The following is a 15,663-nucleotide window of genomic DNA, read 5'->3' on the forward strand; positions in this document are numbered from 1 at the left end:
ATTTATTAACAAATATTTAAAACATAATTTCAAATTAAACTTTTTTTTTTTACAATTTAAATTTATCAAATTTATAAACAAAAAAATAAAAAAATAAAAAATAAAAAATAAAAAAAAAGGTTACTAGGCGGCGGCGTCCGGCTGGACTACCACCACCATGGCAGTGGCGCCTGGCTAGGACGCCGGCACCTGGGAGTGGCGCCTGGCCAGGACGCCTGTGGTGAAAGCGCCTAGCCTGGAACCCACCACCATAGTTCCGGCGTCTTGGCCAGGCGCCACTCTCACAGTGCTGGTGTCCCAGCCAGGCGCCACTGCCATGGTACCGGCGTCCTGGCCAGGCGCCACGGCCATGGTGGTGGTGGTCCAGCCAGACGTCGGCCGTCATCGTTAAAACGACGATGTTTTACCTCGTTTTGATGCGACGACGACGACTCTTCGGTCTCCCTCGACAACCCAGTACGACTCCACATTTTTCGATGTGAGAATTTTTCGTTTTGGGTAAGATTTCACAAATGGGCAAAAGTGTCAAACCAAGTGTATTTTGTTGGCTTTATGTAGTAATTTGTGGGCGATGTTTAACAAATCCCAAGAGGAGAGGTATAGAGAGTAAGAAATTTAGTGAATAAAATTAGGCCCAACAAAAGTTGAATAAAAAGTAATAAATAAAGTAAAAGTGAGTAAAACTTAGAAAAATGGAAAGTGAACAAGTCTCAGGAAAACAAAGGTAGTAGTAGAGTTGAGTTTATAGAACACACTGAATCATAGAATAAAGCCATTTCAAGGATCGATGTACTTAGTAATTAGTATACAGCAATAGGTTAGAGTACTCTGATTACAAGGCTACAGCCAAATCATACTAAACAATCGGGATTTCTAACTAATATCAAGGAAACTCTATTATTTGGACCTATACAGTTAATAACCCAGGTGAAGCTAAATAACTAGCGATTATGCACTTAAGCTCCTTCGACATCTAAGGGCAAACTAGTAAACCTTCGCAACATTCAACATTTATACTAAATACAGAAAATTGAGTGGATTAACTCCGTGGCACCAGCTTAGACGGTGTATGATGCCGATTAAGCATATGCTAATAAATATGGCTACCATCAAATCTGCAATTTGAGACTCAAAAATGCAATTGGAAATGCCCACTCTTACGCTCATTTGCAATCAGATCCACTGGCACTTGGTATTGGGTGCTTTTCTATCACACTTGCAGTTTCTGGGTTGCCTAATATGGTTTCAGAAGACCCAGGTCTCTTCCAAACTTTTACTTGCCCCTCTCTGCATGCTGTAAGGATGGAGTGCTGTGTGAAGACCAAGTCTGACAAAGGATCAGTATACACACGATGAGCAACAAGTGGAGAAAGCTTTGGGACATCTCGCATACTTGGAGCAGGCTGTAAAGAGCCCAACGGAACCACACTATCCCATTGTGCTGATTGACTTCCAGCGTTGTATGTGGGTGAGCCACCTGGTGGACAACGACGAAGAGGCACTACAATTTCATCCATCGAAAAATCCCATAAGAGTAATTGAGCGTCCTGCAAATGGAAAGTTTTTTCGCTTAATCATATAGGTGTTCACAAAAAATAAAAAAATAAAAAAATAAAAAAATCAGTCACAACCATAACATGTAACTCATGTAACCCTAGAAAATTCAGGATATATGTAAATAAAAAATGTTATCTAGCAATCTAGCATGGCATGGTCATGCTCTCCAACTTTGATTCCATCAATGTTAAAATATGACAGTCTCTTCCTCACTGTCTTTCTTCTTTCAAACTAATGAAAAGAGATGGGAAAAATTTTATAGGTCTCATCGAGGTAGTCCCATCTGGTAGGATTTTGTGACATTCAGGGAAAGTTATGCATACTTGAAACAATTCTAAAAGAAAACTCATTTGCCCCAGCTAATCCATAAGCAGTGGTAAAAGCCTAAAAGGTGTAACTTCAAACAAATTTAAATTGAAAATAATAATCTATAAAGGAGATTGAAATTATATCCAATGCTGATTTTGTAATTAAAGAAGCCCTGCAATTTATGTAGTCAATGAAATTATATTCATCCAAGACACAGTTATATATTTTCAATTTAGTGAAATGAGAGGGTTAAGGAATTGGCAGCATATATAGTTTTTTCAGGACAAGCTCAGAACTCTTAGATAGCAAACTTATAGGCATCCTTCAGAATCAAGGCACTCTTATACTTTTCATCTCTACTCCCTTGAATCATTATAATCCCCACTTTCTCTCACCTCAACTGAAAAACAATAAACAGCACCCACTACCTTATTAAACCACTTACACTCAACAAAACCCCATCACCATTACTCCCTTAAAACTATGTGCCCAAGAGAAACGAAAAGTTTTATGTGGGATGGAGGGAGTATTAACTAAGAAAATCTTTTGATATCAGGAAAAAATGAAGCATCCTATCAATGTTAAGTTTATTCTCCTTCAATAGGAGTACAAAACATAACCCAACTTGACTGATTTAGCAAAAGGAGATAAGGTGGCTGATGCCTACAGTTTGGAATTTCACAAGGTGTGTATGGTAGATGACACAGATAAATCAAGGGAGCAACAGATATATCATTATCTCAGCGGACTTCGATGTGAGATGAGACTTCCAAGAGCAAATTTCTTTTATAATGATGATGCAGGATATTGCTAGGAGGATGAACAGTGGAATGTTCTCCCTTCCGGGAATCTAAACTCAATATGAGAAGCTGAACAATGGACAATGGAACATACAAAATTTTTTAAGGTTGTAGATCATAATACTTCTTAAGAAATGCGGTGAAAACGGACATAGACGATAAATGTCCTTGGCATACTCTTATGGCAACAACGGGGCATGTTGAAGATGAGATGACCACACTGATGAGACAACATTTTGTAGAGGTGAAATCATTACCAAGGATGAAACCATGAACGTAATGAGGAAAAAGGGCGTAAATATGTTCTCTTATGTCCTTTTGCGTAGCCATTGCCTACATCTAAGACTCATTCATTCCATCAAATTGAAATGTGCATGTATGGTGGACTGTGGTGCTTTTTGAAATTAGTGTCTTTGAAAAGCATATGTTTGTCATGTATATCACATTAACACATTATGAGTTTTAAATTAGACTTAGTGACTTTATGCAATGCATCAAGTTTATCGGGAGGGGCATAGGTCATGCACTACGATAGTTATCTTGAACAGAAAGATGAGTTTGTTAGAGGAATATTATTAATAGAGCACATTTGGGAGATATGATGAATATTGAGGAGTTTTTTATTTAGAAAATTTGTTAGCTTCTGATGGGGCTGTAATCTCCTTAGCGATGACTTGATTGCATTGCTAATACAACACCTAAATTCTCTTATTTCTCAGTTCTACAAATCTGATTCATTCAATAACAGTTTGAAGAGAATTCCCTAACCTCGATCAGATAGATATGAGGGCACAATATGATTGTACAACAATATTCAATGAACCACATACCTGACCAACAGAGCCAAACCGATACATCACATTTTCTCCAGTGCTATCTGACGATGGGGGTGACCAATATGGATCAAAAGCAACTCCACTCACCTGCAAAAATCCAGTTCAAACAGAAAGGGGCACATCAAGAACACCAAAAAAATAAGAAAATTATAAGAGCAAAGGGGAATTGGGCAGTTGGACAGGAAGTATAGTAGCATGCTAGCTGTTACGAATCAGCTCAACACATCTAGGGTGGAGACAAGCAGCAGCAAAAGAGGACAACAAGGCAGAAACGGACAAAAGTCATTCACGTTCCACTAAGGCATTGAGTAACATAAATTGGGCTAACTGATTGTCTGATGCAGTAGTGACAAACCCAATTAATGTTAGGGTTCCTTACAATTGCTTTAGTATAAATATGGGATAGGATATGCAGTAGATCATTTTATGTGAACTGTGAGGAAATATGTTGAGAGTAGTAACCTCAAGTTACTAAGGGAGAGTGATAACCTTTAGTTATCAAGACAGTAATAGTCTCAAGCTATATTAACCTATCACTTTTGTACCCAAATTTCTGCCATTATCAATCAAAGACTCAAGCTTTTATCTTTATTTATTAGCCTTATTAAATCAGAAATACAAGTCAGATTATCAGTCTATAACACTAGCTAAGCAGAGAAATAACTAGGAATCAATCATCCCAATCTAAGAACACCTTTCCCATTGGTCCCTTCCCATAAGCTCAAATGAAGATTACCAGATCAATTTTGTATTCTTGTCTCCACCCCACCCCCCCCCCCTAAATAATAAGAAATGGCCAGAAGGAGGCTTACCCATGAATTGTGCCCCTCACCCCAGGCTATAACTTTGCGATCTTCCATGCTCCAAAGTTGAACTAGATCATCCTCACCACCAGTCAAAATATATTTACCATCCATGCTATGTGAAGAAGAAAATTTCAAGTCAATTGCAATTCTTGAGAGAATAGTAAAACAAATAAAATGATATGTTGTAATGAATAATAAACACAGAATTGGTAAGGCATATATCAAATCTACACATATAAAGCTCTCATGAGTCATAACACAATTTGTTGACATTACCTCCATGCACAACAGAGAATAGCACCATAATAACTTTTTCCTCCACATACTAGCTGTTCTTTCTGGTAGTCAAAAACTCTTAAAAAGCCTACGAAACATAACTGTGTCATTGATGAATAAGCATTATATGGGATCAAACTCAAGTGTGTATAAATATACCATCTCTCCCAACAACAGCCAAATGAGTGCCATCAACAGAGAATGCCATTCTATTGATTGAACCTTGACATATATGCCATCTAGAAATAGGATTGCTCTGCAATTATAATCATTCATGAGAAATCAGACAGGCAGTAATATATAGCTAACAAAATATTATATCCAAAGACCAGCTTTCTGGATCCCAAATTTCAAGCACAAGTTAAAAACACAAGTATTTGCAATTACATTAATCAAACATTACTAAGAATAATAACACCGTTCAATGCGTGACTTGATCATGAATTCCTAAACTAATAATCCCTCTGTTTAGTGTTACAATTGCCTTGTCAGGCTTCTTTTTTTTTTTTTTTTTATTTTAATAATATTATTACTATTTCTCTCCTTTCATATCCCTTACTTTTCAATAAACTATTTACTCCATTAACTTCTCTTACAATTTCTTAGAACTTCATCTATCCCATTTACCTCTTATTATAAATTATAATAAAGTCAAGTAAACCTCCTACAATTATGTGTTGGTAAAAATGTAACACTTTAAAAATTTTAGGGGAGTGCCATTTTTAGGATGAATATCTAATGCTTAAAGCTAGTCCGTAGGGTTGCACATATCACTACCGAATTTAACAAGATTCCCATAGCACAGATTAGGTCCTCACGGTCTAATGATCTTAACCAGCTATATTAATACAAGATATTTTTAAGCGTGGATTGAATTATGACAGAATCCGTGAAGGAAACATCAACAATGCAGAAATAATAGCAAGAAAACACATACTGGAACATCCAATCTTGATCTAAGGATTACTTGTAAATCAATGTGACACAATGCACAAATCCAATGTTAATACATTAGTTCAAAGCCTTGACAGAAGTCCCCAAGTTATTAAAATGTAAAACTAAGTGATTTAACCTATTCTCAACAATTAAAAAGGGAAATTACAGTACATAGGCTGTGTTCCAAGCATTCCTAGTTTCTACATGTTGTTTCCTTTAAGACATACATTGAAGGCACTATGAAGGAGCAGGGGCAGAATTCATCAGTAGAAGAGGTCAAGTTTCTCAGATTATAAGTAGTACCTCACCTTGCTAGATTTTGCATGTGCAATAGAAAATAGAGTCGGATCCTTTATGAGTGGGAAAGACGAATCAACAGTAGCATCCTTTCCCTAAAAGATAGTAACAGTTCTCTTGAACAATAATGTAAAAGATAAATAGAAGAGAGGACAGAGAACTAAAAAATCACTTATATGAAGCTTGCCTTCTCATACACATACACGTTTCCATCAGCATGAGCAACAACAAAGAAACCATTGACTTGAGGAACCCATGCTACACTGGTACACCGGCTGCTTTAAAATTTAAATTGTCACATGATTTGATCAAATAGAGTTGCAAGAACAAGGGAGTACATACAATTCATGTAATAGGATAGGCAAGAACTTTAATGTTCACATGAGCAATCGCAATAAACAAGAAAGTTACACACATTATCCATTCTACAACATGCGGCATATTATGGCAATGTTCTCTTCACCTGAATTTCATTGATCTTAAATTATCTTATTTTATTAGTTATCAACTCATCTTATCTTAATATGAACTTTTCAACCCTTATGGGTTTTATGACTCTTATCTTATCTTATTATATTGGAATTTATTAGACCTTATAGGAGCCTTAAATAAGGTCTTATTAGACCTTATTGGAACTTGTTTTTATCTAATCTAGAACTTATCAACCCTTATCATATGTTATTTGAACTTATTAACCCTTACATTATCTTTATCTAAAAATTATTAGCCCTTAATTAACCTTTTTTTTTTTTTTGAAACCCCCTTAATTCAACTTATTAGATCTGAAATAAGTGAAAATAAGGTGAGGAGAGCAGAGCCTAAAAGATAGAATATAATAAGTAACTAGATAACTTATACTTTAACAATGAACAAACTGATATACGTATTTAGCACATCAAGTGAAGCACAAATTAAAAGTGGAATTTGCAAAAGGGTATGGTGTAACGCTGCATTAGCATTATAACTGATTATATTGGACCAAAAACCATAATAATTATACCAACAGCATAGATAAGTCCTTTAATCTAATCAAATGAGGTTCCAAAAAAAAATTATTTACAGAGGTGGTAAAGTAGAAGCCAAAAAAAATTCAGGAAAAGTAAAGAATGTTCTTAATCCACTTTAATATGCTAAAACTCAATAATCGTAAAATTTGACAGAATCTATGAGCCAAAGAAACAACATATGAACCCATATTGAGATGACAGCATTATAAATATCAACTAAAGATACAAAACCCTGAAATCGAATGCCTAAATATTTAATGCAAGATGTAGGTCTTGCCTGTTATTAATGGAGCCATCTTTGTTATAGTGATGTGCTCCAACAAGCTTCTTTCCAATACCTTGCAACTGCTGTCTTAAGGATACTGTGTACACTGCAAAAATAAAGATAGATACAAATATATAGTCATTTCAGGGCAACAAAAAAGAAATAAACATCAGCCAAGCAGCAAAAAAATACCATCTCCAGAGTTTAACCCTATCAGTAAGTCATGGCCATCCTTAGCTTCAGGATTAAAGGTATGACAAACAGGATTTGAACTGGCAAAGTGTATGGATTTAATAGGATCCTACATAAGCACATGCATCTCTTAAGTCACAAGATGTTTATTCCCAGATTAATTTAACAGCATCAGAATGGGGTAAGGATTAGATTAAAAATATAATAATAAATAAATAGATAATTAAACAAAAAATTAAATAGATAATAAGCGTCACCTTCTCCTGCGAATTTAGATCACTAATATACAAAGTGTCTCCCACATTATATATTATGTACATTCCTTTACCATCAAAATTGGTGATTGGCGAACTACTACCATTACTGGAGCTTCCAAGTGTAGCAGTTTTTGTAGCCGCAGCAACAGCTTTATTAGCTCCATTAACTCCTACAAAACTAAGAGCTCGCCCTCCATTATTCGAGCCTAACAACTTTGCAGCAGCTGACCTTACGCTACTACTTGCACTATAACCTAAGCTTGATGTGGGTGTTGATGAAGCTGTTTTTTCCTTGAGATTAGCTAATGTTACCTGAAAATAATTTTCCAGCAAATAACAATGAAAAACTAAGATGGGTTTGATAGAAACCAAATCAAAAAGATGAATTGTTGAATACTATTCATAGTCTAGTCATCATAACTTATAAAATAGTGTCCAAGGTCATTGTAAAAAGAGGTTGATCGCATTTAAGAGATGTTATTTGTTCTGACCACATTAAGAGGACATTGGGTATGAGGTAGAGAGAGAAGGAAAAGGAAATGAACAACACTTATTCCCTTTGTTGTTTGTTAGGACATTTTAATCATTCCCTTTACCCTCTCCTTACCCCTATAAACTTTTACTTTGATTACCCACCCACCACCATTCCATCAATGCACCAACACCACTCCACCACTACTACTCACTGGAACTGCCACTTTCACCATCAGCGCCCACCACTATTACCCTCACCGGAACACAACACACCACCAGCTCAACCCAACCAAAAACCCCTCTTACCTATCTCGGAACCACCCAAAAACACTCCCACCCACCCAAAAAATTCTCCATCCACCCAAAACCACCCTCACCCATCCATAAACCACCCGCATACCCACTCACCCACCCACTTGAAAATCACCCTACTACCTTGAAAATCCACCCATACCCAACAACACCAAAAATCCACAAAATTAATTTCGCACAGAAAAAAAAAATCAAAAAGAAAATGAAACATACCTTCTTATCATCAATTATGGTTTTACATGGTCAAATTTGATCAAATATAACAATGGTGATGGCAGAATAGTTAGAAAAGGAAGGAGAATGGCAACGGTGTGGTGGTCGGAAGTGGGGCGGGGAGATGACGATGGCGATGAGGTAACTAAGGGCGATGCTGTTGTAGGAGAGGGGCTGAGGTAACTAAGGGTGATGGTGTGAGTGGTGGTGACTCCATAAAGAGAGTGTGAAGCATGGTTTAGCAATGGTGGGAAATAAATATATGTTCAATTACCAAACAACACTACAAATCAAAGGGACTTTCCATTCTCCTTCTTTCCCTCTTTTTGATGAACCAAACACCTCCTAATTTTATCCTGGGGAGGATATATAATTCTAATTTTATATAATCCTGTGGGGGGGGGGGGGAGAGGGGGGATTCCTTAGGTAGTTTTCTCTAAATCTAGACTTGTAAAAGATTTATGGAGACTTGAAATGAAAGTCATAATAGAATGCCTTAACTTATTTTATTTTTTCACTAACTTCACGAATGTTACAACACATTGTGCCACTTTTGTTTCTCTTCAATTCTAATAAATTCCACCCTTCTAAAGGAATTCTGCAAGAGTATCCTATTCCCCCTTACTGTCGTATACTTTGCACGAAACTCCTTTCAACACTAATCTATGAGGCTTACACTTCAAAATCTTTGTCCCTCTTAAAGGCAGGCCAAACAAATGAATGGGCATAAACATAACTCTTCTTCTTTCACAAGTCACAAAACCAATCTCATTGAATTGATGTTTAAAAGCAAACTCTTAACATTCAGTCTGTTATGGACCTTGGTTCATACCTGGTTCCCCTAACGCAAAGAATGCCTTCATATAGCATTGCTAATCCAATCAACCCTTAAAATATTGTAAAGATACTTCATGCAAGGAATAGGCTTTCCCAATTACATTCTCAAAAAGCTTGATTAAATTTTAGAAAACTTCTTTTAAAGGTGAGAAAAATGAACTGGATTGCTTGGGAGAAGATTTATAAACCAAATAAGGGAGGGGAGGTAGTTCTTTTTTAATTAATTTATACAATATCCTTAGCGGAACCAGCCTGGATAGAATTTGTTAGAAGTGTCATGACACAATAGGGTAATTGCCTTCATGGTGGAAAACATTGCTCGTATAGATCTTAACCCCTGAGTTTCAACAAACAAAAAAAAAAAAAAAAAAAAAAAAGGATTCCTACATCTAGAAAGAGATAAAAAATCTATAAGGAAAGTCCAAGTTGGAAAAATGGAACAAACCTTTGGTTAGACAAATGGTTGGAAATAAAAGCCGTATCAGTCCACGTATAGGGCCTCTAAAAGTTGGTAAGAATAGAAGTTTGCAGCCCATCAGGTAGGTGGTGATAAATAAGGGTACTAGGAATGAATTTGTACGTAAATTTGAAAAGAGCATCCAATGTCAACGCCCATGACAATGCAAACCAACCCAAGCGTTTCCATCTTTCTTCCAAGGATTTCATTAACATTTCCACTTGTGGTAATGGGTGGTAAAAATTGATGAAGAAAGATTAAGTTTAGGGATGGGATTGCATTACCATGGACATAAAGATATTACATTGCCTTGCAAAATTATATTTTGTATGTCTTTTGGCTGGTGCCATTGTATTGGTGGATGAGACTAACGTTGGGTTAAATGTTAAACTAGAACAATGGAGACACACGTTAGAACAAGTAAATCAGAGTACATGGAATGCTGATGTAGCAATCAAGGGAGACAAGCAGAGATATAGTGCTTGTGGACATAAAGAAGTTGTTGAAGAACAAGATGGATTCAATGGCGTATTAGTTTCAGCGTCAAGTTCAAGTAGTTTTTACTCTTTTTTTTCTTTTCTTTTCTTTTTTTTTTTTTTACGCTGAAATTAATACACCATTGAATCTGTCTTCGGGAATTCAATATAATTTCAGCAATATATCATCAAGGTCAACCCAAATTCCACAATTTAGGAATTAATTCAATCACAAAACTCATAATCGAAAACAACATCTGATAATTGACATACCTACAAAAGTAAATGCAGAAATATAACATCACATAACATCGAAAAAACGATCAATCGATCAAATAACCAATCCAATCAAAAAATCATCAATCAAAAACAACAACCTAGAATTCGATATCAAATATCATCAAACAATTACAAATGATGAGCAAAAACAAATGAAATTGAAGAAAGAAGAAACCTGAGAAACGGTTTTGCCGTGAGAATAATGGAGAAGAGTAGAAGGATGAGACTTCTCGGAATGAAGAGTGTAACGGCCTTCAGGAGTTTTAAAGTAGGCTTTGAGTCCGGTGGTGGCGGGAGAAGATACGCCGCCGTTGACGGTGACGCTGTTGGTGGTAGTGGTGCTGCTATTATTCATGGTTTCGGCGACGACAACGACAACGACGACAATAGGAGATGATGAAATCTAAAAGTGTAGCATTTGTTCATGGCATAGTTTAGTTGAGGGTTTGACCGGATCAGAGATTAGTGAGCTTGACTTTGAAAGTTTCTGATCAATTTTTATTTTTTTGGTGTGGTACTTTTGGATCTGATTTTTAAGTGATCTTCAATCTGTATTTTCTGTTACTCCACTCATAATTAGGAATGGTAATATTAGATGCATATCTGTTAACCTAATCCACCCGCTTAAAATAAATATACGAAAATTCGAAATAAATAAATGGATGAAAAGCGGGTCACGGATCGGATCGAATATGGACGAAGATTTTTTCACCCGCTAACCATCCACCCACCCGTTTAACATATATAAAGCTTTTTAATCTAAGAATTTCAATTAAAAAAATTAAAAATATACAATAAAAATACTTTATTTTGTTGCAAATTAATTTTGTAAGAGAATATGTGATTAGTATTTTCTTTTTATTTGAAAAATAATAATAATTCATGTAAAAATAACCATAAATTAAATTTTATGTGAAATTTTTTTTTCACAAAATGTTCATCCATTAGTCACCCAATTCACCCGTTTCATTCGCGGATGATGGATGGACGGATATGGATGATGGGTGATGGATTGATGTGGATGAAACAATTTGAATGATGGATGGATGCGGGTGAAGCTCTACCCGATCCGAATTCGATCCATTGTCATCTCTACTCATAGCTCAAGTAAAAACCGGATTTGATCTCACAATTGCAAATTTTTCTCACTAGACCAATTTTTGCTTAGTACCTTATTATCATTTGCAATCATGAATTTGTGATATTAAGGCCTAGTTTGGTAGCACATTTATAATAGGGGAAATACAAATTCATGGGAAGTGAATTTATGAGTTGTTATTTGGTTAACACTTACGTGGGATGCTGAAATTACTTAGAAAATGGAAATTCCTACAAAACATAGGAATTTAATTACCCCACTATTCCTTGGTCAATCAAATTTCTCTTGTTTATTTTTGCATGAATTACATTTTTACCCTCTAAAATTGGGAAAGGTGGAATGGAATTACATTATTACCCTCTAAACTTCGGAAAAGTTCTTATAATATATGAGAATTATATAGTGTTAACCAAACAAATCATAGGAAGTATATTCCTAGGAATTACAAATTCATTTATGTCAACCAAACAACATTATAACATTTCCTAGAAATTCTAATTTTCCATGAATTTTAATAGCCCATGGGAATCTACTTTCCATATGCAACCAAATGAGGCCTGAGCTAACTGGTGGCGTAGAGGTGGGTTGGTTGGTTTTTTTTTTTTTTTTTTTAAAAAAAAAAAATTTAATTACTAGGGTGACTAATGCGCACGCCAAAGTTAGTCATATTTAGAGTGCCTTTTCTATTTTGGAAACATTGATGAGGGAAAATATGTAAACAAATATTTTTAAGGGTATAAATGTCTATACACTATTCATAATAGTTAAAAAAGAAAAGGCAATTAACATTAATGAGAATAAATAAGTAAATAAACATTTTAAAGAATATAATTGTCCAAACACTATTCATTAAAATTAAATCATAAAATCACACAAAAACTTAGATGCAATTAATATCATATCAATAGGGGCATATAAGTAAATTAACTTTTTTGGGGTATAATTGTCCTCATACTATTCATAAGTGTTTTCTCATACGTTTTAAAAGGTATGGATTAAAATAAAAAAAAAACTAACCATTGTTAATGATTTTAATTAAAATATTTATTAACTTTGGTAATCCATAATACAAGGTTACCAAAGATTAATTTTCTTGCAATTCACCAAAGAGAAATATAAAAATTTCAATATTACCAAAGAAAATGGAAAATATCCCTTTCTTTCAAAGGATGTTGTTGCGTTAGATAACTAATTAATACTTCCTTAAAATAGTACTCCCTCCATTTCGTAATAATCGCCAAACTTTGACTTTGACACTATTTATATGCTTACTTTGACTATATTATACGATAGAGAGGATTATAGATAGAATCATAGGAACTCAGGTGAATAGGAGATAGAAAGAGAGAAAATATGTGCAAATAGAGAAATGTTGCAATATTTATAAAACTTTCTAAAATGGTAATTTTTGCTATATTTATGGAACAGCGCAAGTATAATACTTAAAATAGTATTCAGTTAGAATGCATGACAAAATCACGTGTCAATCGGTGTAGTTAATGTTAATTTTACTTAAGTAATTCTACATTTATCTCTCTTATCTAACGTCATGTGGAACCTCGTTAGCTTTTTCCTTTTCAAAATACTCTACCCCAAAATAATAAACATGGTTCATTTAAAAACTTTGACTTCAATAATTTACTAATTTATTAAAAATAAATATTATCCCTACCTTTTAAAAAATATGAAAGAGCTCTTATTGATAGTGTGTGGACGTTTATACCCCTAAAAAATGTTTGATTACATATTTGCCCCTATTTATAAGTTTGAGAAGCTCTTTTTATTATTATTACATTTCCTTAATAAGTACTCTAGATATATCAAACATTTACATTTCCCCTAATTTTTATTGCTTCCTCACTAAATCTATATTAAGTAGCTATACAAGTTTTGCCGCTTCCTCACTAAATCAAAATTAATTAGCTATGCTAAAGTTTCGAAGAATATTGCACGGCTATACAACATCCAACACATTTATCGCCTATATGAAAATAGTTATAATTAATAAAATGCTATGCAAATACGTGTAGGACATTAAGTGCGATTGCAAAAATTCTTTCCAAAAGACTAACCGCATTGCGCACGTCGGAATACCTAGTTAGGTAAAATGTTGTTGATAAGTATTAATGTAAACTTTTATAATATTAATATTTTAATACAGAGTAATTTTTACTATTCTAATTAATTATATATGGTCAAATTAGTGCATTGACAAGTGTGTCTAGTTTGATTGTGTCAATTACACTTAAACGGAGAGAGTATTAGTTGAGGCAATGGTCATAATCCGATGAGTGGTACTTGTAAAACAAATAGTAAAAAGTACTTCATTTCTTGTGAACTTTATTTAAAAGCTGCAGCTTTCTCACAAAAACTTAAATTAATAGGTAGTTTCTAGCAAATTTTCTTTTCAAAAATGAATTTAAGTTATATTTTTTCTGTTTCTATTTAGATGACACGTTTAATTTAGGTACACACTTTAAGGAAAGGAGAGAGAATGTTAAAGCAAGTGGGTAGACCATGTGCTTTAGCTTGTTTAATCAAGTTTATAGTGGGGTCAACCAAAAATAAACTTCTCAAAAAAGGAATATGTGTTAACTAAACCTAGCCCGACCCAATTTCGGGAGGGTTTTGGGCCCGGCCCGAAATTTTATTTTTTTTGGGCAGGTTTGGGAATGCGTTTTTATGCATTTTTAGTTGATTTTTTTGGCCAGCCCGAAAAGCCCGAACGACCAAGCAATTTTGGGTGGGTTTGAGCATAAAAATCCGACCTAAAGCTTGGCCCGACCCAGCCCAGCCCGAGAAGTGGGTTGACTTTTTTGGCCTCGACTTGACCCACCAAATGATCACCTTTAGTGTGAACTAAAAAAAAGCTTCCAAAAAGGAATACGCGTCAACTAAAAAAATGAAGGTAGTATATGTTTTTGGTTACAAATTCCATAATTTCGAAATGACTAATATGAATTCATGATTCATTGAGTGCTAAAGCAATTCACTACAAATGCTAATGACTTTGAGTGTAATCTTGTAACACCCTAGAAATACTTTCCTTTAAAATACTTGTTTTGTTCTTTTTAAAATACGAAATAGAAAATTCTAAGACATTACCGCCACCGTGATAACGGCTAAGGCAATTATCAAAGACACACAGCGAAGACTCACTTAAAAACCATTCAAAACAAGTCAACTTTAAAAGTCAAACAGAGTCAACCTACAACTTGGAACTATTGTAGGCCCTTTTCAAAACCAAACTAAGTATTTAAAACATTGCGTTAGTCACACAAGCAATTATAATAATAATCAAAGCAAATAAAACACATCATATTCTTATAAAAACTAAACAACATTCGCTTTTCACTCATTCCCGTCATGAATATGCTTCATCACCTAAAAAACTTCTCTTTACTTTGTCCCCACTACTCTCCATTAGAAATGAGTCATCGTAGGGCCAAGGTAAAGACAAGGCCAAACAAACATACAAACACACAATCAGCAATGCTGAGTACATAAGCGTAAACAGTACACACTAACATGCTTTCATCCTAACATCACACAACTTACCTTGTTGCACCTGTTTACAAGCATACAACATACAAATCAATTAATGAATAATTAAATGGAAAATTTGAAAAAAATAATCCCAACTTTTGTCCGTTCGCTCAAGATAATCCCAACTTTGGATTATTTTTAAATAATCCGGACTTTATGGTTCATTCGCTCAAAATGGTCCCAACCGGTCAACCAACCTGTTATAAAAGATTAAGGTGACACGTGTCACCATGTGATTGGTTGAAAAAGTGTCACCACGTGATTGGTTGAAAAAAATAAAAAAAAGAAAAACTTTTATAAAAATAAAAACTGCCTAGCCACCCACGGGCCTGCCTCCCCATCCCGCCACCTCCGCTGCACCCAAATCTCCCTCCCCACGCCGGCGACACCCCTCCGGCCTTCCCCTTACCCCCATTCGTCATTCCTTCCCCT

General features: G+C 34.9%; 1 protein-coding gene across 1 annotated transcript; it reads right to left on the reverse strand.

The window, feature by feature from the left end:
* Nucleotides 1–741: 741 nt before the first annotated feature.
* On the reverse strand, nucleotides 742–11,161 carry LOC110711819 (WD repeat-containing protein 20-like). The gene is made up of 11 exons (XM_021890248.1): nucleotides 10,762–11,161; nucleotides 7,539–7,850; nucleotides 7,282–7,390; nucleotides 7,102–7,195; nucleotides 6,005–6,092; nucleotides 5,829–5,912; nucleotides 4,744–4,840; nucleotides 4,585–4,672; nucleotides 4,315–4,420; nucleotides 3,497–3,589; nucleotides 742–1,547 (listed from the first exon to the last, which is right to left on the reverse strand). Exons 1-11 carry the CDS (start codon nucleotides 10,939–10,941, stop codon nucleotides 1,164–1,166), a joined length of 1,635 nt encoding a protein of 544 aa, XP_021745940.1. The 5' UTR covers nucleotides 10,942–11,161; the 3' UTR covers nucleotides 742–1,163.
* Nucleotides 11,162–15,663: the final 4,502 nt, after the last annotated feature.

Source organism: Chenopodium quinoa, unplaced genomic scaffold (assembly GCF_001683475.1).
Source record: "Chenopodium quinoa cultivar QQ74 unplaced genomic scaffold, ASM168347v1, whole genome shotgun sequence".
NCBI lineage: Eukaryota > Viridiplantae > Streptophyta > Magnoliopsida > Caryophyllales > Amaranthaceae > Chenopodium > Chenopodium quinoa.

Bases quoted from the DNA above. Each gene is read 5' to 3' on its own strand.
- LOC110711819 (XM_021890248.1), bottom strand. From the start codon at position 10,941: ATGAATAATAGCAGCACCACTACCACCAACAGCGTCACCGTCAACGGC. The intron at 5,913-6,004 runs GCAAGCTTCATA...ACTATCTTTTAG, and splicing joins ACGTGTATGTGTATGAGAAG to GGAAAGGATGCTACTGTTGA. The intron at 1,548-3,496 runs GTATGTGGTTCA...TTCCATTTGCAG, and splicing joins GGTTTGGCTCTGTTGGTCAG to GACGCTCAATTACTCTTATG.